General features: G+C 48.1%; 1 protein-coding gene across 4 annotated transcripts; it reads right to left on the bottom strand.

Moving 5' to 3' along the window:
* Positions 1 to 950: 950 nt before the first annotated feature.
* On the bottom strand, positions 951 to 20077 carry LOC147606749 (manganese-dependent ADP-ribose/CDP-alcohol diphosphatase-like protein). Of its 4 annotated transcripts, none has more exons than XM_086791946.1 (2): positions 19832 to 20051; positions 951 to 2278 (listed from the first exon to the last, which is right to left on the bottom strand). In XM_086791946.1, the coding sequence occupies exon 2, from the start codon at positions 2184 to 2186 to the stop codon at positions 1224 to 1226; it is 963 nt and encodes a 320-aa protein (XP_086648072.1). In that variant the 5' UTR covers positions 2187 to 2278; positions 19832 to 20051; the 3' UTR covers positions 951 to 1223. The 4 variants fall into 4 exon arrangements, 1 of the variants encoding a protein (XP_086648072.1); XR_015264972.1 differs by lacking the exon at positions 951 to 2278 and adding an exon at positions 18777 to 19306 and having other exon boundaries at positions 19832 to 20077; XR_015264973.1 differs by lacking the exon at positions 951 to 2278 and adding an exon at positions 18777 to 19317 and having other exon boundaries at positions 19832 to 20077.
* Between the last annotated feature and the right edge of the window lie 1884 nt (positions 20078 to 21961).

Consider the following 21961-nt stretch of genomic DNA (forward strand, 5'->3'; position numbering starts at 1 on the left):
TTCTATAGTCTTTACATCTTGTGATGCCGACATTTCCAAAGGATGCTTCTTTTCAGCATTTGGCAACTCTTGTTACAGAGTTTGGGCAACCCTCAGAGGGTTCCAGTGAGAAGCAGCTTGCTTATCCCAAGATTGATTATCTACAAGACCTGATCTTGGTTGGTTTTGAGGATTTTCATACCTTCTCCAAGCTGGAAACATGACATACGACTTCGAGGAGTGTTCTTACACTTCGGTTTGGAACCATTATCTGGAGCAACACGTCCCAACCTACATGGTTGTTTTCTTCCAAAGGAGCGATGTACCTGGCAGCTTATTCTATTGCTTTTGTAGCTAAGTTGCTGAGGAGATTGATTGTGGAGCTTTCCTAATACCTGTTTTTGCGGACTTTCATCTTTAATCGAGAACGGTGTCTCTGGCTTCTTGGAGTTCACTCAGCATCCGATGCTGAGAGGGGGTGTTAGACATGATCTCCTTGCTGCTGGCTTCCAGTGTGGTGTCCTATTTTAGCCCATAGGGCTGACCATGTTAGCTAGAGGGATTGGTCACCCCTCACACACCATTTACCCATATTTTTTCCCCATTCTATGGAGTCTTGGACATTTATCCTAGCCGTGGGATACTAGTCGACTGGCTCTACATACGCACATATATAGCTAGGCATGCCCTCACTCTTTTATTCATTGCTTAGCATTGTTTGCTGCAGTCCCTCACATACGAGGCCTTCTCCCCTCTTGCTCGGGACTTGTATTCTTGGTTGGTGATATTGAGAGCACGTCTATGCCTGTGTTTCCTCCATCTCTTTCTCACTCTCTCTCCTATGTTTCCACTTTCCATCTTCCGTTGTGGATTCTATCACGATACATACACTAACATTTAGCTTTCACACAGAATTTCATCCACACACACACACACACACACACACAATTACCATACATGTGAGTATAAAAGAACAAGCCTAGGCAAATGTGCCCCTATAAGTAAATGAATCTAATACAAATGAAACAGTAGCAGTTTTTGGGTTCTATGGCAAACCTCCACCTAGAGGAACTAGGAATATGTCATCTTACAATGGCAACTGCAGGCATTTCCTACAATCCAACCAGCTCGCAAGACAATGAAAGCATCAACCACATCAGAAAATGTGTGTCAAAATTGAGAGGCCTAAAAATCCGCAAAGGGTTCCAGCAACCATGAAGTATATGAATGCAAAATGGTTCCTGCTAATTGAAGTACATCTCCATGCTTTCCATACGACCTGTTCCAACAAGGGAAAGACGATGCTCATATACATCAATGTACCCAAAAGAATCTGTGCCAGGGGGACATTCCAAAAGAGCCTCCAGCACACGATGATGAACACCATGAGAATCCACTGTGTAGCCTCCAGTGTGATTATGACCAGCCAAACAAACTGTAACACATGTGAACTTATGAATGACATCAAGTACGTCAGTGTAATTCCATAACAAAGCACCAGGCAAAGTAGCATCTGGGTGAAGAGGAATATGGCAGCAAATAATAACCTTCTCCCTGCAAGTTGTTGCCTCTTCCAGTGTCTCATCTAGCCAAGTCAACTGTTCTCTACCAATTCCACCATTATACTTCACAAATCTTTTCTCTGCTCCAAACAGACCTTCAGAACTGTTCATATTTTTATTAGGATTCTTTTCTTCAAGCAAACGCCTAGCCTCAATCTGGTGAGGGTGGCCAACAGGCCAGCCAATCACACTGATGTCATATCCATCCAAAACTACGACTCGAAAACCAGTAGCTGGACTGAAGGCATAATATGAAGACCCGTTTATGGATGGTATTCCAAGCAAGCAGTTGAGGTCAATGCGAGGCAGGTTGTAAAGGCAGTGGTTGCCAAGTACATGATATACAGACAGACCTTGAAGGTATCTAAACACGTCAAGAACCTTTGATACAGCATTGTATGACTCCTCCTTGGGACAGAATCCATCCACTATGTCGCCAAGGTGTATGACAAAAGAGAGGCCTCCCTGTACACTCCAACTATCTACAGCTCTTTGCAAAGCTTCAAGACTGTGTCGATAATATCGAGGAACTCCCTGGAATGAGTATCCGTCAGGAATATCTGCATACTGAACATCTGTTACAATACCAAAGGAAAACTTTGGCTTTTCCACTTCTGCATGGCACGGTTCTGTTGAAGGGACCATGGGCTCCTCGCGGTGTATAGAGTTACCTTTTGCTACTTGAAATTCCTCAATCTGGTAATGTAGATGTGAGTTCACACCTGAACAGAAGTTCCCTGCATACCACCACATCTACATTGTGAGCACTTGCCACTACCGACCCCTCACTATCTCCTATCAGACATGTGAAATGTGCAATCAGATGCTTCACCTGTCATGTGCATGATAAATGCCATGGACATTCTCAGGTGCTGGTCCAGAAGAGGCAGCCAGATAAAGAGTATGAACCAGAAAGAGTTAGGATTTTGAGCACAAGATACAGAAGAGGACAAGTGTGGACTCAGAGCAAGGCCTAGAGGGCATGAAGAGGGTGTCTTGACAGTGCGTTAGAAGTAACGACAGGCTGTCGGCTGCTCACAGAACTGATCGGCTGAACCAGAGGACAGGGCAGCAGCGGGCGCATCATGATCAAGGAAGAGATCCAGTCGGGGCAGCGCTGAGGAGCATTTAAGGCATTTATGACTGGCCGACCAGCAGTCAGCCAGTATACCAAGTGTCCAAGAACCCTATAAAAGGCAAAGTGAGCTCATAGATTGAGTCATTCATTCCTTTAGGGAGTGGATCCCTAGGGTCCTAGAGTAGGACAAGATTTTGGGTGTATACCACCTTTTGAATAAGGCAGCCTATGGCTGTATCTTTTTGTACCATATGAATATACTGAACTTCCAGCCATATCTCTTGTATTATGCGGAAGCTTCGGAGAAGGATCGGTACTTCAAAACTCAGAAAACAGCACCTTTTCGCGACGGAATTAACGCACAAACTGAAAGACGATGTGCAGAAAAATAGAGAGAGAAGGGGGGGATGGAGAAGGACACAGTATTGGGTCCCAATTACCCTCTGTAGGGCCCCCACCACGGATGGTGTATTTGCTTTATTAGAATGATGTAAATCTGAAACAAATACAAAGTACTTGACCTTTTCTTGGCTGGAAAACCTGCCCTTGACCTTCAGTCCTTCACCCCTTTGCTTTGGCAATGTTCTTGGCTGTCCTGGCCCTTGGTTGCTTGGAGCACTTGGTGAATTATGAGATGAGATGAATGAGATCTTGGCTGGGCTTTTATACCCCTCCCTTCATGCAGTCGGCTGGCTTCAGGACAGCTCCACGACTGAGTTTAATTATTAAAGTGGTTTTCACACTTATACTATGCTGTCCAGCCTGCGCATGATTCTGGGCAGCACCCTGGCTGCTGGACATGCTGCGCGGAGGTGTGGGACACTCCCTACACCTGGCCGACTAGGAGGGTAGGGTACTAGACCTGGTCGGCTGCCTGTCCAGCAGTAGTACTGCTGGCCGACAGCCCCTCCCAGCCCTTGCCTTGGCTGGTGGGCAAGGCTTGGGCCCTCCTGGCCCCTTGGGGGTGGTTCTACACCTCCCCCATGCCCAGACTAAGTATGCAAGCTGCAAATCCTTGCATTGGGGTAGCCCCATGGCCTGGCCCCATCTCTACATGCAAACCTACATGCCTACAGATGTCTGGCATCCAGTTGCAAACCAGATACACAGCACATCTGACATCATTCCAGAGGGAGACTCACAGCGCGGACTGGCACTGCTTCATGTGCAGGACAATGCACACCTGACCTTGGACTCATGTGCAGGACGATGCACACCTGACCTCGGACGACTGAGATGGATCCCTGGCTGACTCGTCCCGGACTGGGCTCACATGGGACCAGTTCACCATCCCAGGTCCTGCACCTTCTGTACAGAAATGTCTACGTGGCATCCAAGTGCGGGATGCACGTGACATCCCCTTCTGCTTAACTTGACGGAAGCTGCATAGCCTCCAAATAATCCGTCAATAATGCCGGATAGTCTTCGAAAAATTCTTTGTCGAGCCATACCGCTTCATGAGTTCCTCGGTCCTGAAACTTCGTGAGAAACTGTCGTAGTCTTCGGCCTGAACCATGCTTGAAACGGTGCAGAAGGATCTGTTCTGGAACCATTACTTCTGCTTCATCAATGATGTCTGGTTCTGCTTCGTCTTTGACCTCTGAAGGGGGTGGACCTGCATATGGCTTTAACCAACTGACATGAAATACATCATGCATAGTCCAACTCGGAGGTAGCTTTAACTGCATAGACACCTCATTAATCTTTTTCCGGATGGGAAATGGTCCGAAGCTCCTAAAAGACAACTTTGGGCATCGCTTGCCCACCTGCTTTAATCTTTGCTTCATAATCCGAAGATACACCCAATCCCCTTCCGAAAACTTCATGTCCCTTCGGTCTTTATTGGCCTGTCGAGTGTAGGCCTCTTGCGCTTTAGCCAATCTGTCTTTCACGATCTCTAGGATCTCCTGGTAAGACTCCGTCACTCTATTCGCCTCCGGTACTGAAGACGAAGTCCTGGTTAACAACGACTGGAAAGGTCTTCCAAACGCTGCCTCATATGGAGTCCTGCCAATAGCTGAAGAAAAAGAGTCATTTAAAACAGCTTGAACTAAAGGCAAAAACGATTCCCACTTACCTTGCTGATCGTGGACATAACACTTCAGCACATCAAAGGCCAACTGGTTGTATATCTCTGTCTGGCCATCAGTCTGTGGGTGGAATGCACTGGAAAAATTCAACTTAGTACCAAAATTATCAAACAATGCCCTCCAAAAATGACTGGTAAACTTGGCATCTCGGTCTGACACTATGGTCCTAGGAATCCCACCAATCGGGTACCAATGCCGAATGAATAGCTGGGCAACATCCTCGGCGGTCACATTGGCCTTGCAAGGAATAAGCATAACAAATTTGCTGAACCTGTCAACAATAGTTAAACACTGTGTATTACGCTTACTCGGACTGGGAGGCAGATTTGTGACAAAGTCCATCGAAATGTCTTGGAAAGGACCCTCAGGAATTGGCAAAGGCTGTAACAACCCTATCTTCTTTCCACGAGGAGCTTTCACCTTTTGACAAATGTCACAGCGTTGTACATATGTAAACACATCACGCCTCATCTTTGGCCAAAAGTATTGCCGTTCTAATTTCTCCAGAGTCGAATTCATGCCCCTATGACCACCTGTAATGGCGTCATGGGCATCATGGAGAAGAGCTGCCCGGAATGATTTCATGACACACAGTCGGCCTTTGTAGTAAAGCCAACCATCGCGTATCAGAAAATGGCATGGTCCTGTGGCATCCAATGCCTGTTCCCACTGTGTACCGAATTCCTCGGAATCCGCGTACGTGTGCTTCATGTCTTCTAGTCCTGTACCAACAAGGTCTAGTCTAGTGGTCTGAATCGTAGATACTTGTCCCTTCCTGCTCAAAGCATCGGCCACTGGATTGGCCTTTCCTGGAAGGTACTCAATCATGCCACCGAACTGCTGGAATATCTGACTCCAGCGGTGTTGTCGATCACTCCACTGTGCACTTGGCATCGTCTGAATCCAGCGCAATGCCAGATGGTCAGTGCGGACCTCGAAGTCACGGCCATACAGGAAATGCTTCCAATGTTTCAAGGCCTGAATAACTGCTAGGAGTTCACGATCATAGACTGAGTAGTTCTTTTCGGCGGGTAGTAACTTACGAGACATGTAAGCTACCGGATGACCATTCTGTTGCAATACACCTCCAATAGCGATGTTACTCGCATCGGTGATCACCTGAAATGGTTCGTCCCACGAGGCAAGGGCTAAACAAGGCGCTTCTGACAAAGCCACCTTGAGGTTCTGGAATGCCTCCAACGCTCGTGGAGTCATTCGAATCTTTTGCCTCCTTGTTTTCACTCCCTTTAGCAGATCGGTGAGGTCTGCCGAGAGATCAGAAAACTTGTCAATGTGGGTGGAATATGCCTGGCATATACCCACAAATGATCTAATGTCATAAGCAGTCTGAGGTACTTCCCAGTTAACAATCTCGGCCACTTTAGCCGGATCAAGTCGAATGCCTTCGGCACTGATTATATATCCCAAGTAATGTACCTGGAACAGATAAAATTCTGACTTCTTTTCATTGACATAGAGCTCGTTGCTTTCCAGCAACTTAAGGACTTTCTCCACGTCAATGTCATGCTGCTCAACTGTAGCTGAAAATATGAGTATGTCGTCCAGAAATATGAACACACACACTCCAATCAACTCCCGGAAAATACGCATCATCATGCGGTTAAATGTAGCTGGGGCATTCGTCAAACCAAATGGCATGACCACAAATTCATAGTGGGCCCGTTCTGTACGAAAAGCTGTCTTGGGGATGTCCCCCTCAACAATCCGAACCTGGTGGTACCCACTCTTTAAATCCAGTTTGGAGAACACCTTAGCTCCATTCAGCCTCTCGAGAATATAGTCAATTCGAGGCATCGGGAATCTGCTCTTGATAGTCAGCTTGTTGAGTGCACGATAATCGACACACAACCGAGAAGACCCATCTTTCTTCTTGACGAATAAGATCGGTGCTGCAAATGGCGACACGCTGGGGCGGATGAAGCCAGCTTGCAACAATTCTTGGAGTTGGCGGTCCAACTCCGATTCCATTGCCTTAGAAAGGCGATACGGAAACTTGCTCGGGGGTTCCGAGCCTGGGAGGAGGTCAATCTTGTGATCCTCCGGTCTGGACGGGGGAAGCTGGGGAGGGAGACTGTCCCGAAGAAAAATCTTCTGGAACTTTTCATGGAGAACCGAGTACTTCTCGGAAGCACTGGCCACCGTCTGGACTGTCTGGATGTAAATCATCGCACACTGTGCGCCTTTCCTAACTGCTCGCTTAGCCTGCAAGTGGCTTATGAGCGGAAAGTTTGGAATACCTGGCTCACACTTAATGGTCACCGGGGTGTTTGACACATTCCGATCAATCTGGAACGTGTGCTTGTCCCACTTGACATCAGGAAGAAACTTGTGAAACCACTGGATACCCAAAATTATGTCTGCTCCTACAAGAGGGGCAACCATAAAGTCACGCACAAACTCTATGCCCTGAATGACTAACTTAGCACCTAGAGCTTCATACTTGACGCTCGTTGTCATACCTGTGCTAAAACCCTCAACCTGTTTGTCCACCGGAGTCAGCTCGAAACGGGCACGTCTAGCGGCCTCTTCCGTGATCACATCCTCCGTGCTGCCGCTGTCAAACAAGACAACGACTCTCTGGCCACCTATGTAGCCAAAGGACTTGAGCAATTCGTTGCGCTCATACTCCTGGTCATGGGCGCCCTTCTGCTTATCTTCGAGCTCCCGGCTAATAATTGCTCCAACTGAAGCACCGGGGGTTGAAGAATTAGGGGTAGCCACTGGGGTCTGTGTGGGAGCTGTGCTCACCACGGAAGCTGTGGAGGCGGCGGCGGCCTTTGGAGGCTTCTTCAGACAATCCCGAGAAGTATGTCCTTTTGTGTGACAAAAGTAACATCTACCCTCCTTCCTGTACTGAGCAAGCTCCTCAGCACTCAACTTGCCACCTGTCTTGCCTGCCTCCGCTTTCTGGTCTAGAGTAAGCTTAGACGCATTGTTCGAGTTCTTGGAGCCAGAGGCTCCCGGGCTCTGTCCTGGGGAAGACCCCGTCTGGTTCTGGCTTTTGCCCCCCGAGGCGTTAGCCTTGGGAGAAGCCGGCTGGGAAGTCTTGGGCTTGCCACCATTGTGTTTCATTTCTGCACTCTGCGCAAGCGAGAGTGCGTCCTCAAAGGTGGCTGGCCTAAACATACGCACCTCCCATTGGATTTGCGTGTCCAGGCCATACAAAAACTGCCCTTTCTTGTCCGTATCAGATAAGCCTAATTGCAGACACAAGGTCGAAATTTTATTGGCAAACTGTAGGACTGGTTGCGCGTTCTGACGCGCTCCCCTGAACTCGTCTTCGAGTCGCTCAAGGTAGTGGGGCGGTAGAAACCGCTGCTTAAGGTCACGGACGAACTCGTCCCACACATAAGCTGCCATACCTGATCTGGTGTGGGCATGAGCCCACTGAGTCCACCAAGGAATGGCCTCACCTTCCAAATACCAACTGGCTAAGATCACTTTGTCAATATTTGATTTCCTAACTGCGGCAAAGTAAGCTTCAAATTGATGTAACCATGAATACAGAGTAGTGGGATCGAGTTTACCATTATACTTACTGAAATTCATTTTCTCGGGAAAATGATTCGAGGGCGCCGCCGGTGTCAATCTGGCGTCCAAAGCTCGGAGGTAACGCTCGTGTTCCACTCGTCGCATGGCTTCGTCTTCTCGTTGTCGAATCTCCAATGCACGCATTTGCATCTCAAGCAAGGAGCTTGGCTGCGGCTGTGACTCTGCGAGAGGGTCCCTATGACGAGGATCTGGTATCTGGGATACGGAAGGAGAGGGAGGAGGAGATGGAAAACGCGACGCTGGAGAGCGAGAACGCTCCTCCAGAGCCAAAATCCGCGCCTTCTGTTCATCCAACTTGGTTGTCTGGTCTGCGATTGCTCGCATCATCTGCTAGAACATGTCTTGTACACTCAAGCCGGGTGCCCTCGCTGGGCTGCCTGGTACACTCTGGTCCCATGGTTCTGGTTCTCTCTCGTCGCCAAAGCTCGCCATAGCGGGAAAATGCAATTCCTTTCCGGAACGCAATCTGACCATCCACTATCTGTGTGGGAGACTTCCGGAGGCTTCTGGAGGCTAAAAACCAACCGTCCTTCGAGGGACAGGAGTCACTCCGAAAGGGGTAGTCCACCGGCGTCTAAAAACCAACCACACGAGCGAAAAAATTTTCTGGTTTTCTTTGCTGAATCTTTGTCCTTGAAGTGAGCTCTGATACCACTGTAATATGCGGAAGCTTCGGAGAAGGATCGGTACTTCAAAACTCAGAAAACAGCACTCTTTTCGCGACGGAATTAACGCACAAACTGAAAGACGATGTGTAGAAAAATAGAGAGAGAAGGGGGAGATGGAGAAGGACACAGTATTGGGTCCCAATTACCCTCTGTAGGGCCCCCACCACGGATGGTGTATTTGCTTTATTAGAATGATGTAAATCTGAAACAAATACAAAGTACTTGACCTTTTCTTGGCTGGAAAACCTGCCCTTGACCTTCAGTCCTTCACCCCTTTGCTTTGGCAATGTTCTTGGCTGTCCTGGCCCTTGGTTGCTTGGAGCACTTGGTGAATTATGAGATGAGATGAATGAGATCTTGGCTGGGCTTTTATACCCCTCCCTTCATGCAGTCGGCTGGCTTCAGGACAGCTCCACGACTGAGTTTAATTATTAAAGTGGTTTTCACACTTATACTATGCTGTCCAGCCTGCGCATGATTCTGGGCAGCACCCTGGCTGCTGGACATGCTGCGCAGAGGTGTGGGACACTCCCTACACCTGGCCGACTAGGAGGGTAGGGTACTAGACCTGGTCGGCTGCCTGTCCAGCAGTAGTACTGCTGGCCGACAGCCCCTCCCAGCCCTTGCCTTGGCTGGTGGGCAAGGCTTGGGCCCTCCTAGCCCCTTGGGGGTGGTTCTACACCTCCCCCATGCCCAGACTAAGTATGCAAGCTGCAAATCCTTGCACTGGGGTAGCCCCATGGCCTGGCCCCATCTCTACATGCAAACCTACATGCCTACAGATGTCTGGCATCCAGTTGCAAACCAGATACACAGCACATCTGACATCATTCCAGAGGGAGACTCACAGCGCGGACTGGCACTGCTTCATGTGCAGGACAATGCACACCTGACCTTGGACTCATGTGCAGGACGATGCACACCTGACCTCGGACGACTGAGATGGATCCCTGGCTGACTCGTCCCGGACTGGGCTCACATGGGACCAGTCCACCATCCCAGGTCCTGCACCTTCTGTACAGAAATGTCTACGTGGCATCCAAGTGCGGGATGCACGTGACATCTCTCTCTCTCTCTCCTCTCTCTTCATGTCTGCAATTTGCATCAGCATGTTTCCAGTAGTGTTTAGGACTGAAAGAAGACCCACAGAGCTTCCGCGTGTTACATTGGTATCAGAGCATCAGGCTCAGCAAAGCTGAACACTGATTCAGTCCCATATGATGATGTAGAGGTCCAAGGTACAGGAAAGTACACGGATACGAATCCCAAGGCAAGGAACACAGAATCGGGAAGAGCTCCCAAGAGGTTTGTTGGTGGTGTTCCACAAAGCCAGAGGGGATGGCAGTCCTATGAGCCAGATAGGTTCTCGGGCAACGGTCCCAAGGGAGGCTTATCCTCCAAGGGTGATGTGAGAGTGCCAAACTCATTTCTCAAGAATGAAGACCAAGACAGTGTTTAGAGTCAGGGCAGGAATGGATTGTGGACTAGAGGGAATCACATGCATAGATCTTAGTCTGTGATAGAGTGGTTTGGAGACCGGGCCGGGGTTTCAGAGAAAAGGGTTGCCATGAATGGATGGATGACAGAGGAACTTCGGGAAAAGATTTGGGATGATGACAGCCATCCAAGAGCAGGTTGGAATCCAATCATCAAGTTAAGCAGAGGGGGATGTCATGTGCATGATAAATGCCATGGACATTCTCAGGTGTTGGTCCAGAAGAGGTCGCCAGATAAAGAGTATGAACCAGATAGAGTTAGGATTTTGAGCACAAGATGCAGAAGAGGACAAGTGTGGACTCAAAGCAAGGCCTAGAGGGCATGAACAGGGTGTCCTGACAGTGTGTTAGAAGCAAACACAAGCTGTCGGCTGCTCACAGAACTGGTCGGCTAAAAACCAGAGGACAGGGCAGCAGCAGGCGCATCATGATCAAGGAAGAGATCCAGTCGGGGCAGCACTGAGGAGCATTGAAGGCATTTATGATGACTGGCCGACTAGCAGTCAGCCAATATACCAAGTGTCCAGGAACCCTATAAAAGGCAAAGTGTGCTCATAGATTGAGTCATTCATTCGTTTAGGGAGTGGATCCCTAGGGTCCTAGAGTAGGACAAGATTTTGAGTTTATACCACCTTTTGAATAAGGCAACCTATGGCTGTAGTGGAGGTACCTTTTTGTACCATATGAATATACTCAACTTCCAGCCATATCTCTCTCTCTCTCTCTCTCTCTCTCTCTCTCTCTCTCTCTCTCTTCATGTCTGCATTTTGCATCAGCATGTTTCCAGTAGTGTTTAGGGCTGAAAGAAGACCCCCAGAGCTTCCGTGTGTTACATTGGTATCACAACATCAGGCTCAACAAAGCTAAACACTGATTCAGTCCCATATGATGGTGTGCAGGTCCAACGTACAAGAAAGTACACAGATACGAAGCCCAAGGCAAGGAACACAGAATTGAGAAGAGCTCCCAAGAGGTTTGTTGGTGGTGTTCCACAAAGCCAAGGGGATGGCAGTCCTATGAGCCAGATAGGTTCTCGGGCAACAGTCCCAAGGGAGGCTTATCCTCCAAGGGTGATGTGAGAGTGCCAGACTCATTTCACAGGAATGAAGACCAAGACAGTGTTCAGAGTCAGGGAAGAAATGGATTGTGGACTAGAGGGAATCACATGCATAGATCTTAGTCTGTGATAGAGTGGTTTGGAGACCGGGCCGGGGTTTCAGAGAAAATGGTTGCCAGGGATGGATGGATGACAAAGGGACTTCGCGAAAAGATTTGGGATGATGACAATCATCCAAGAGCAGGTTGGAATCCCGTCATCAAGTTTAGCAGAGGGGGATGTCATGTGCATGATAAATGCCATGGACATTCTCAGGTGCTGGTCCAGAAGAGGCAGCCAAATAAAGAGTATGAACCAGATAGAGTTAGGATTTTGAGGACAAGATGCAGAAGAGGCCAAGTGTGGACTCAGAGCAAGGCCTAGAGAGCATGGAGAGGGTGTCCTGGCAGTGCGTTAGAAGCAAACACAGGCTGTCGGCTGCTCATAGAACTGGTCGGCTGAACCAGAGGACAAGGCAGCAACAGGCGCATCATGATCAAGGAAGAGATCCAATCGGGCCAGCACTGAGGAGCATTTAAGGCATTTATGACTCGTCGACCAGCAGTCAACCAGTATACCAAGTGTCCAAGAACCCTATAAAAGGCAAAGTGTGCTCATAGATTGAGTCATTCATTCCTTTAGGGAGTGGATCCCTAGGGTCCTAGAGTAGGACAAGATTTTGGGTGTATAACATCTTTTGAATAAGGCAGCCTATGGCTGTAGTGGAGGTACCTTTTTGTACCATATGAATATACTGAACTTCCAGCCATCTCTCTCTCTCTCTCTCTCTCTCTCTCTCTCTCTCTCTTTACTCTCTCTTCATGTCTGCGTTTTGCATCAACATGTTTCCAGTAGTGTTTAAGGCTTAAAGAAGACCCCCAGAGCTTCTGCGTGTCGCATTGGTATCAGAGCATCAGGCTCAGCAAAGCTAAACACTGATTCAGTCCCATATGATGGTGTACAAGTCCAAGGTTTTTGGAAAGTACACGGATACAAAGCCCAAGGCAAGGAACACAGAATCAGAAAGAGCTCCCAGGAAGTTTGTTGGTGGTGTTCCACAAAGCCAGAGGGGATGGCAGTCCTATGAGCTAGATAGTTTCTCGGGCAACAATCCCAAGGAAGGTTTATCCTCCAAGGGTGATGTGAGAGTGCCAGACTCATTTCTCAGGAATGAAGACCAAGATAGTGCTCAGAGTCAGGGCCGGAATGAATTGTGGACTAGAGGGAATCAGATGCATAGATCTTAGTCTATGACAATGTGGTTTGGAGACCGGGCCGGGCTTTCAAAGAAAAGGGTTGCTAGGGATGGATGGATGACAGAGGGACTTCGGGAAAAGATTTGGGATGATGACAATCATCCAAGAGCATGTTGGAATCCATTCATCAAGTTTAGTAGGGGGGATGTCATGTGCATGATAAATGCCATGGACATTCTCAGGTGTTGGTCCAGAAGAGGGAGCTAGAAAAAGTGTATGAACCAGATAGAGTTAGGATTTTGAGCACAAGATACAGAAGAGGACAAGTGTGGACTCAGAGCAAGGCCTAGAGGGCATGAAGAGGGTGCCCTGACAGTGCGTTAGAAGCAAAGACGGGCTGTTGGCTGCTCACAGAACTGGTCGGCTGAACCAAAGGACAGGGCAGCAGCAAGCACATCATGATCAAGGAAGAGATCCAATCGGGGCAGCGCTAAGGAGCATTTAAGGCATTTATGACTGGCCGACCAACAGTCGGCCAATATACCAAGTGTCCACGAACCCTATAAAAGGCAAAGTGTGCTCATAGATTGAGTCATTCATTCCTTTAGGGAGTGGATCCCTAGGGTCCTAGAGTAGGACAAGATTTTGGGTGTATACCACCTTTTGAATAAGTGGAGGTACCTTTTTGTACCATATGAATATACTCAACTTCCAGCCATATCTCTCTCTCTCTCTCTCTCTCTCTCTCTCTCTCTCTCTCTCTCTCTCTCTCTTCATGTCTGCCTTTTGCATCAACATGTTTCCAGTAGTGTTTAGGACTGAAAGAAGACCCCCAAAGCTTCCGCGAGTTACATTGGTATCAGAGCATCAGGCTCAACAAAGCTAAACACTGATTCAGACCCATATGATGGTGTACAGGTCCAAGGTACAGGAAAGTACACGGATACGAATCCCAAAGCAAGGAACACAAAATTGAGAAGAGCTCCCAAGAGGTTTGTTGGTGGTGTTCCACAAAGCCAGAGGGGATGGCAGTCCTATGAGCCAGATAGGTTCTCGGGCAACGGTCCCAAGGGAGGTTTTGTCAGAATACGCAACGGAGATGATGACCAAATCTGGGAACACGAGCAAAAAACGCAAGCAGAAAAACAGCACAAGAGAGAGAGAGAGATGTAGGCGTGTAACTCTGCTCTATATACACAAGAAGATCCCGAGAAATGATACAAATAGTGGTATGGGGCTGGGGGCCTATATATATGCCCCCACATCAGCAGTCGGCCTGCTGTAGGGCAGCCGACTGGACACAGGAACCTCACGACTAGATAAAACACAGTCGGCCAGCATCTGAATGGGTCGGCCAGCACCAGTAGAGACCCACGACTCATGCATTGCAGTCAGCCATGTCACAGATGTAGTCGGCCAGGCTCAGGGTCCTCCTGCCACTCCTAGACTACCTCCCATGCCACAGAAAACATGGAAAAAATACGGGGAAAAATACGGGGAGTGAGGAAAAATGATAAAACACCTGATAAGGGCAGGCACACCCAAAACAAAGGCCCTGGTGTATAAATCTAGACAGGAGATGACTTCTAACACCCCCTCTCAACTCCTGGCTGTGTAACCAACCACTGGGAGCTCGGGTGCCGCCTGAGCAAATCTTCAGAGAGCGACTTCGTGAAGAGGCCCACCGTACTGTCCTCCGTCGAACAGAACTCTAGCAAGATGTCATCAGCAACGATCTCTTCACGAACAAAGTGCCTCTGGATGACCATGGGTTCCTCCAGTGGAAGCCCAACCCTGCAATGTAACCTCCTCCTACTCCATAAAACTGCTCCTGGGCCATAAGTAGATCCCCTCGTGTCCGAATCTCCTCCCCAAACCGAGTCACTCCAACCATGGAGTCGGACTCCATCCAACAATCCCCCTCCTGTGTACAAGAGTCCATGATCCCTCGCATGCCGCAGAAACCACTGGGAACGCAATCCTGCCTCCCAAAGAGACATCTGCAACCATGAGCTCAACCGCCTCATCAGGAAGCTCCCGTCCAATCTGGTGTCCATCAACCAGATCAATGAACCATACAGCTTCTGAGTCAAAGAGACATCACACTGCTCAGAAGGAACAACACCTGTTAGGGTGCACAAGCAAGTCCTGGAAACCTAATGAAACCTGTCAACCACCCCCTCTGAATCCGGAACCACAAAGCCTGGAGAAACCACCTCCTTCTGCAAGTAATCACTAGTCACCTGCCTGGCTTTCCGAAAGGTCCCCGTAGTAAGAACATCCTCAACTATTGGAAGTTCTATGTCCCGACGAACACTACGAGACATCAGAGCATAAGTGACCTGTTCAGCTTCCTCTGACTCACGAACACAAGAACTACCAACATCAGTACTGGAGAGTTCCTGCCAACTGCTGCCATCTACTGGCAAGCTATCCACCACCTGGTCTCGGAAAGCCCGCACCTGCAGCATATCCACACTTAAGTGGCCATTACCAGACTGCCACTCATCACAAACCTGAGGACCTGGGAGAGAGAGTGCTGAAAGCCTGTAAACTCCATTCTCCACTCCACCTTCCCAAACCACTTGGCCTGTTGCTTTGTCCCGGAGAGCAACAAAATGCTCATCAAACTCCACCCGTACGCCAGTCTTGCACACCTGATGCACTGACAATAGATGAAAACCAAGTGCCGGAACATACAACACCTGGAAGGAATGCTTCCCCCCTTTGCCATCGGGAACTATCTCCATCCTGCCCTCACTGTGAACTGGGATAGTGGACGTATCCCCAATAAGTATATGACCAGAAAGCCTGCAGAGTCCTGTAAACCGGAACGAGAAGGAGTCGTGCCTGGAAGCACCACTATCGAGAATCCACTCCCGAGTATCCGTTGCGGAGAGTCCTCCAATCTCCTCCCTGCGTGAAGAAAATGAAGCATCGGTGTCCATCACCTCCAGGTGCACAAAAGCCGGAGTCTTCATCATTGCTGCTGAGAAGTCTTCACCCTTCTCGGTCTTCCGCTTGGGACACTGCCTCCAGTAGTGGCCTTTCTCGCCACAATCATTACAGGTCCTCTCTGCCTTCAGTTATTCGCGGTCAGCGTCAGACTTCTTCTCAGAAGACTTCTCCAATGAAGCCTTCCCTTTGCCCGAGTTACGGCCTTTCGACCGTTGGCCAGTAAAGGCCTCCGAACCTCCACCCTGAGGATGGTTCGTAAATCGTTCCTCCTGGTCCAGGACCGGGCACAAGCTCCTCCCACGTGATGGTGCTGAGCCTGCCACTGGTAATCAACGACGAGTAAAATGCTGAGTACGAAGAGGGCAAGTGCGACAGCAACGTTATGGCCATGTCTTCTGACGATATCTCCTTCCCAGCCTGAAGAACTTCCTGCTGAAGAGCCTGCAGCTTGTTAATATGCTCCCGCATCGTCGACGACTTTGCAGGGCTCATAACCCGCATCTGTACTTCCAAGGAAATCCTCTTCATGGACGATACCCTGTTGTAAAGTGAGGCCAAATGCTGCCAAATACCTCTGGCCAGTGTCATGTGCTTTACATGATTGATTACCTGTGGTGTGCAGTTGAGCAAAATAAACGAACGGACCCTGGCGTTGACACGATCCCGCATCTGCGTCTGAGCCTCCCGGTCCTTTCGGGTTGACGGTAACTCCCCTTCCTCTACTTCCGGCCGTGGAACACCAACAACGACGAAATCGACGAGGTCGTACGACTCCAGAACACATTCCATCATCACCTTCCATATGCCGTAGTTGCTCCCGTCCAACTGACGGTCCACCGGGAACGTGGGGAGTGTCGGGATCTTCACATGTCTGTCGGCCATCTCAAACAGATTTGCCATAGCGGGGATGTACTCTGAAAAGAGTGGGTGGGTGGGAACAAAGAAGAACTAAAACCTGCAAGTGGCTGTCCAGCAAATCAGCCCGCCTTCCTCTTGCTTCTCCTCTTCCCGATCAGCCCAAAACAGTCCACCAATCAGCCACAAAACAGTCCCCCTCTTGCTCACACAAATCCCAAGACCTATCTAGAGCCTAGGGCTCTGATACCATGTCAGAATACGCAGCGGAGATGATGACCAAATCTGGGAACACAAGAGCAAAAAACGCAGGCAAAAAAACAACACGAGAGAGAGAGATGTAGGCGTGTAACTCTGCTCTATATACACAAGAAGATCCCGAGAAATGATACAAATAGTGGTATGGGGCTGGGGACCTATATATATGCCCCCACATCAGCAGTCGGCCTGCTTCTGTAGGGCAGCCGACTGGACACAGGAACCTCACGACTGGATAAAACACAGTCGGCCAGCATCTGAATGGGTCAGCCAGCACCAGTAGAGACCCACGACTCATGCACTACAGTCGGCCATGTCACAGATGCAGTCGGCCAAGCTCAGGGTCCTCCTGCCACTCCTAGACTGCCTCCCATGCCACAGAAAAAATGGGAAAAATAGGAAAAAAATACGAGTGAGAAAAAATGATAAAACACCTGATAAGGGCGGGCACACCCACAACAAAGGCCCTGGTGTATAAATCTAGACAGGAGATGACTTCTAACAAGTTTATCCTCCAAGGGTGATGTGAGAGTGCCAGACTCGTTTCTCAGGAATGAAGACAATGACAGTGTTCAGAGTCAGGGCAAGAATGGATTGTGGACTAGAGGGAATCACATGCATAGATCTTAGTCTGTGGCAGAGTGGGTTGGAGACCGGGCCGGGCTTTCAAAGAAAAGGGTTGCCAGGGATGGATGGATGACAGAGGAACTTCGGGAAAAGATTTGGGATGATGACAATCATCCAAGAGCAGGTTGGAATCCCGTCATCAAGTTGAGGGGGATGTCATGTGCATAATAAATGCCATGGACATTTTCAAGTGCTGGTCCAGAAGAGGCAGCCAGATAAAGAGTATGAACCAGATAGAGTTAGGATTTTGAGCACAAGATACAGAAGAGGACAAGTGTGGACTCGGAGCAAGGCCTAGAGGGCATGAAGAGGGTGCCCTGACAGTGCATTAGAAGCAAACACGGGCTGTCAGCTGCTCACAGAACTGGTCGGTTGAACCAGAGGACAGGGCAGCAGCAGGCGCATCATGATCAAGGAAGACATCTAGTCGGGGCAACACTGAGGAGCATTTAAGGCATTTATGACTAGCCGACTAGCAGTCGGCTAGTATACCAAGTGTCCAAGAACCCTATAAAAGGCAAAGTGTGCTCATAGATTGAGTCATTCATTCCTTTAGGGAGTGGATCCCTAGGGTCCTAGAGTAGGACAAGACTTTGGGTGTATACCACCTTTTGAATAAGGCAGCCTATGGCTGTAGTGGAGGTACCTTTTCGTACCATATGAATATACTGAACTTCCAGCCATCTCTCTCTCTCTCTCTCTCTCTCTCTCTCTCTCTCTCTCTCTCTCTCTCTCTCTCTCTTCATGTTTGCATTTTGCATCAGCATGTTTCCAATAGTGTTTAGGGCTGAAAGAAGACCCCCAAAGCTTCCGCGTGTTACATCACCACATCAACTTGCAGAATCATTCATTGTGAGGCTATTTGGATTCAATATTTCGAGAGAGAACAGATTTATAATAGATCTCTCTCTCTCTCTCTCTCTCTCACACACACACACATTTCAACTCTTATTACTTTCTTCTATTTTTATTTTTAGTACCCATGATGATGTATTTCATGGACATGATGTAACCTTTTGGTCTCATAGGTCATTACGGCGTTTTTGAGACGTTAATACAACTTTCTTCTTTCTTTATTTCTTCTTCTTCTTCTCTCTCTCTCTCTCTCTCTCTCACACACACCCTAACTCCCAACAAAAGATGAGATTGTACAAACAAGATTACAACTTTACATCTGATGTTCAACTAATCAACTAACTAAAGAAACGAATATTCAGGTAGTTATGGTTTAACAAACATCAAAACCAGTCCTAAACAAGAGAGGAAAAATGAGGAACAAAATTAATGACACCTACGGGAAGGCCAAAATAGCATATGTGACAAAAGAAGTGCACTGCATCATACAAAATGCAATAGCAAATGACTAGAGCATCCCCTAAATGTAATTCCCACAGAAAACTGAAAATTAAAATGACAAGTAACCTCCCTCAAAGCTAGAAAATTACTCTGAAGTACTAATGGGTTGTGGCTATACATATATGCTCTTTTACCAAGGCTACGAGCTTGCTCTGTGTCAAAGGAATAGGATTACAGAGCCGACAAAGAAGCTCATCTCAATCTGAGCATGTTGATATGGCAGATTTGTGGACGTGGTGTCTTCCGTCTCCCTTAATCTGCGATGACTAATCTCTAAACAAGAAGTGTATGCTTGATGTCTCCCTGTCTACCACATCATCACTCTGTTCATCTACAAACCTCATGCAGGTAGAGAGCAACTCTATGTAGAGGACCGCACCCCTCTTGGAACAAGCAACGATAGCATCCTCCAATCTCTTGGTATGCTGAACAATGCAGTAAGGCATGTTCCTGTATTTCCACTTTCTCTATGGCTCGTTGCCCTCTGTTGTGAAATCCACCTCTTGTCCTGTCTCTGCATGCAATCTACACGATTGAACACAGAACTGCACCATAGAAATCATCGATGCAAACCCGGGTTTTTTGAGCATTGACTAGGATGAATGAGAGAGAGAGAGAGAGAGAGAGAGAGAGAGAGAATATGGTGTCTTATGGTGGACTCTGTGTATGAGCAAACAACATGTGCAATCGTACATAGCCAAGACGAGGGGAGGATCTTGGCCAAACAAAGAAGTGAGCAAGCAAAATTCCGGCTTGAAAAAGAAGCCCAGATCCAACATCTCTATTTCAGTATTATCTAAGCCCCAGCCCCCAACAAATCCTCTCTCCAACTATGGCGAGAGTCTGACAACAGCTGGGCACTATCTGTGGCAGAAAAGGTAAATGAAAGGGCAGATCATGTTTCAAGGATTCCCTAGTACAAAATGGGGCATGGAAACAGGACGAGTAATCATCATTAAGTTGAAATTCTCTCCTCTGTGTGTGCGTGTGTGTGTGTGTGTGAGAGAGAGAGAGAGAGAGAGAGAGAGGGATTGCAGACCTGTCAACGAGAAGTTCGTCTTTGGAGCATTCGGGGCAAAGCGCCTCTGGTTTCAACGCAGGCATCAGCAGTTAATAGTAAAACATCACTCAAGCTTAGAAGTTTGTGAAGAGCATGCTGTTGATCAACAGGCCCTTGAAAGCTGCCCATATCTCGACGATTGGTGACGAACGTTTAGGGCTGCCCATATCTCTAACTCGGCACGAGGCGGCTCCTGGGTTCACACGAGCATCGGATGCCCAGGCACCCCCTCGTGTCTAAATGGCACGGTGCCTTGAAGAGGCCGTTCAAGTGGGATCTACGGAGGACGTCGGCGGAAAGGCCACCCTCGTGTCTAAAAGGCACGGTGCATTTAAGAGGGGGTTCAAGTGGGATCGACGACTAAGAGGGCCCGATTTTGGGTGGGGCCGATCTGGGCCGTCGAATTCTCGAAAGTAAACTAGGGCCGCCCGATAGTAAACTAGGGCCCCAAGCCCCGCGTAACAAAAGAATCTATTAATATGGCCCGGATACACTAGCTAACAGAAATTATAGCCTAATGGTAAGACTATGGCCTCCCTAGCGGCACGTCATGGGTTCGAATCCTTTCTTTTACATTTTGAGACTTAGGCAAAAAAAATATAAGTCCAAACTCAGGAACTTGGAGTAAACTAGGCAATATGGCAAGCTCGCTTTACTGCGGGACGGCCCTAGTTTACTTTGGGGCCTTAGATCTAACTAGGGGAGGCGAAACATAACATCTTTTGCATTTTGAGACTTAGGCAAAAAAAAAATCTAAGTCCAAACTCGAGAACTCGAGTAAACTAGGCAATATGGCAAGCTCGACTTTACTGCGAGGCGCAGCCCTAGTTTCCTTTGGGGCCCTAGATCTTTTATAAACTAGGGGAGGCGAAGCACAAAATCTCAAAAAAAACTTGGCGATCCGATGGCCCAAATCGCCCCTGCCCAAAATCGAGCCCCTTAGCCGTAAATCCCACGTCCTTTTCCTATGTGTCTGCTCCTGCAGACTCTCCCTGGCTCTCAGACCACTCCAAACTTGAAGGGATATCACCTCACAGGCTCTTTGCTGCCAATAGTTACAAGCCCACAGCTAACTCTCAATGACTTTCCTCTTGAGGATGACTAGCTCTGACCTAGCTGAAGTAGAATCTCTCTTTTCTGAGTCAACTAGCACTTCTAGTTGCTCACACCACTCAAACCACACAAAATCCCATCACAATGGATACTCAACTGACAGCACCTGAATCACTGCTGCCACACAGAAAGCACTCAGAACATAAAACCTTCCTACTGCTAATAGTAGCTAATAGCTCTAACTATCATACGAGGCCCAAAAACACTTCTTACACACTCAGACAAGTTAGCTCAAGATCCTCTTACTCCCAGATGATGGTTCTGACGTTCTGCTTACACAAAACTAACTCTATATACTCTCTTCTAATTCTAACCCCGAATCAGTTCTGGCACAAAAGACACTTAATCTGCCCTCTCAGAGATCCCTCCTCCATCATCTCACTCAACTCAACACAAATAAATCATCAAGGCACAAAAACTCACCAAACTACAAAAAACACAAGCTCAAAACACGCTACCCTTCATTCAAACCAAACAAACAATCTCAACAAGCTTGAGACCTTGGGCTTTAAAAAAAAGAAAGCACAAGAAACTTTTAGGATCTGCCACAAATAGACCCGCAACTTCAAACTTCACATCATCATCAGCTTCATCCTCCACTAACCAGCTTTCAACTAACAAATAGGTATAGTCAAAGAAGTTCTAATCTGGATCACGTTTGTAACAGAGGTTTTGCTTAGAGAATCCAAGAAACACCTTGGCCAATCCTTCGCTCCGATACCTCCTTGTGCTTTGATCCAAACACTCCTCCCTCACTGCATCTGACTCTTCTTTGTAGACCTAGAAAGACATGTAGGCATCTCCAGCCTGCTACACTGAGACCTGCAAAAGCCCACACAACCGCAGTTCTTTCCTGGTGGTCTCTCCAACCTTACTGCTATCAACCACACTCAATTAATCACTCCTTTTCCTCTTCAAGTCCTATTTGCCGCCTTTGTTCTCTTCTAGAAGATTATGCCGCCTGGCTTCCATGATTGCCCATATTGCTTTTATTTT

Source organism: Cibotium barometz, chromosome 57 (genome assembly GCF_041138505.1).
Source record: "Cibotium barometz isolate CiBa-2024 chromosome 57, ASM4113850v1, whole genome shotgun sequence".
NCBI lineage: Eukaryota > Viridiplantae > Streptophyta > Polypodiopsida > Cyatheales > Cibotiaceae > Cibotium > Cibotium barometz.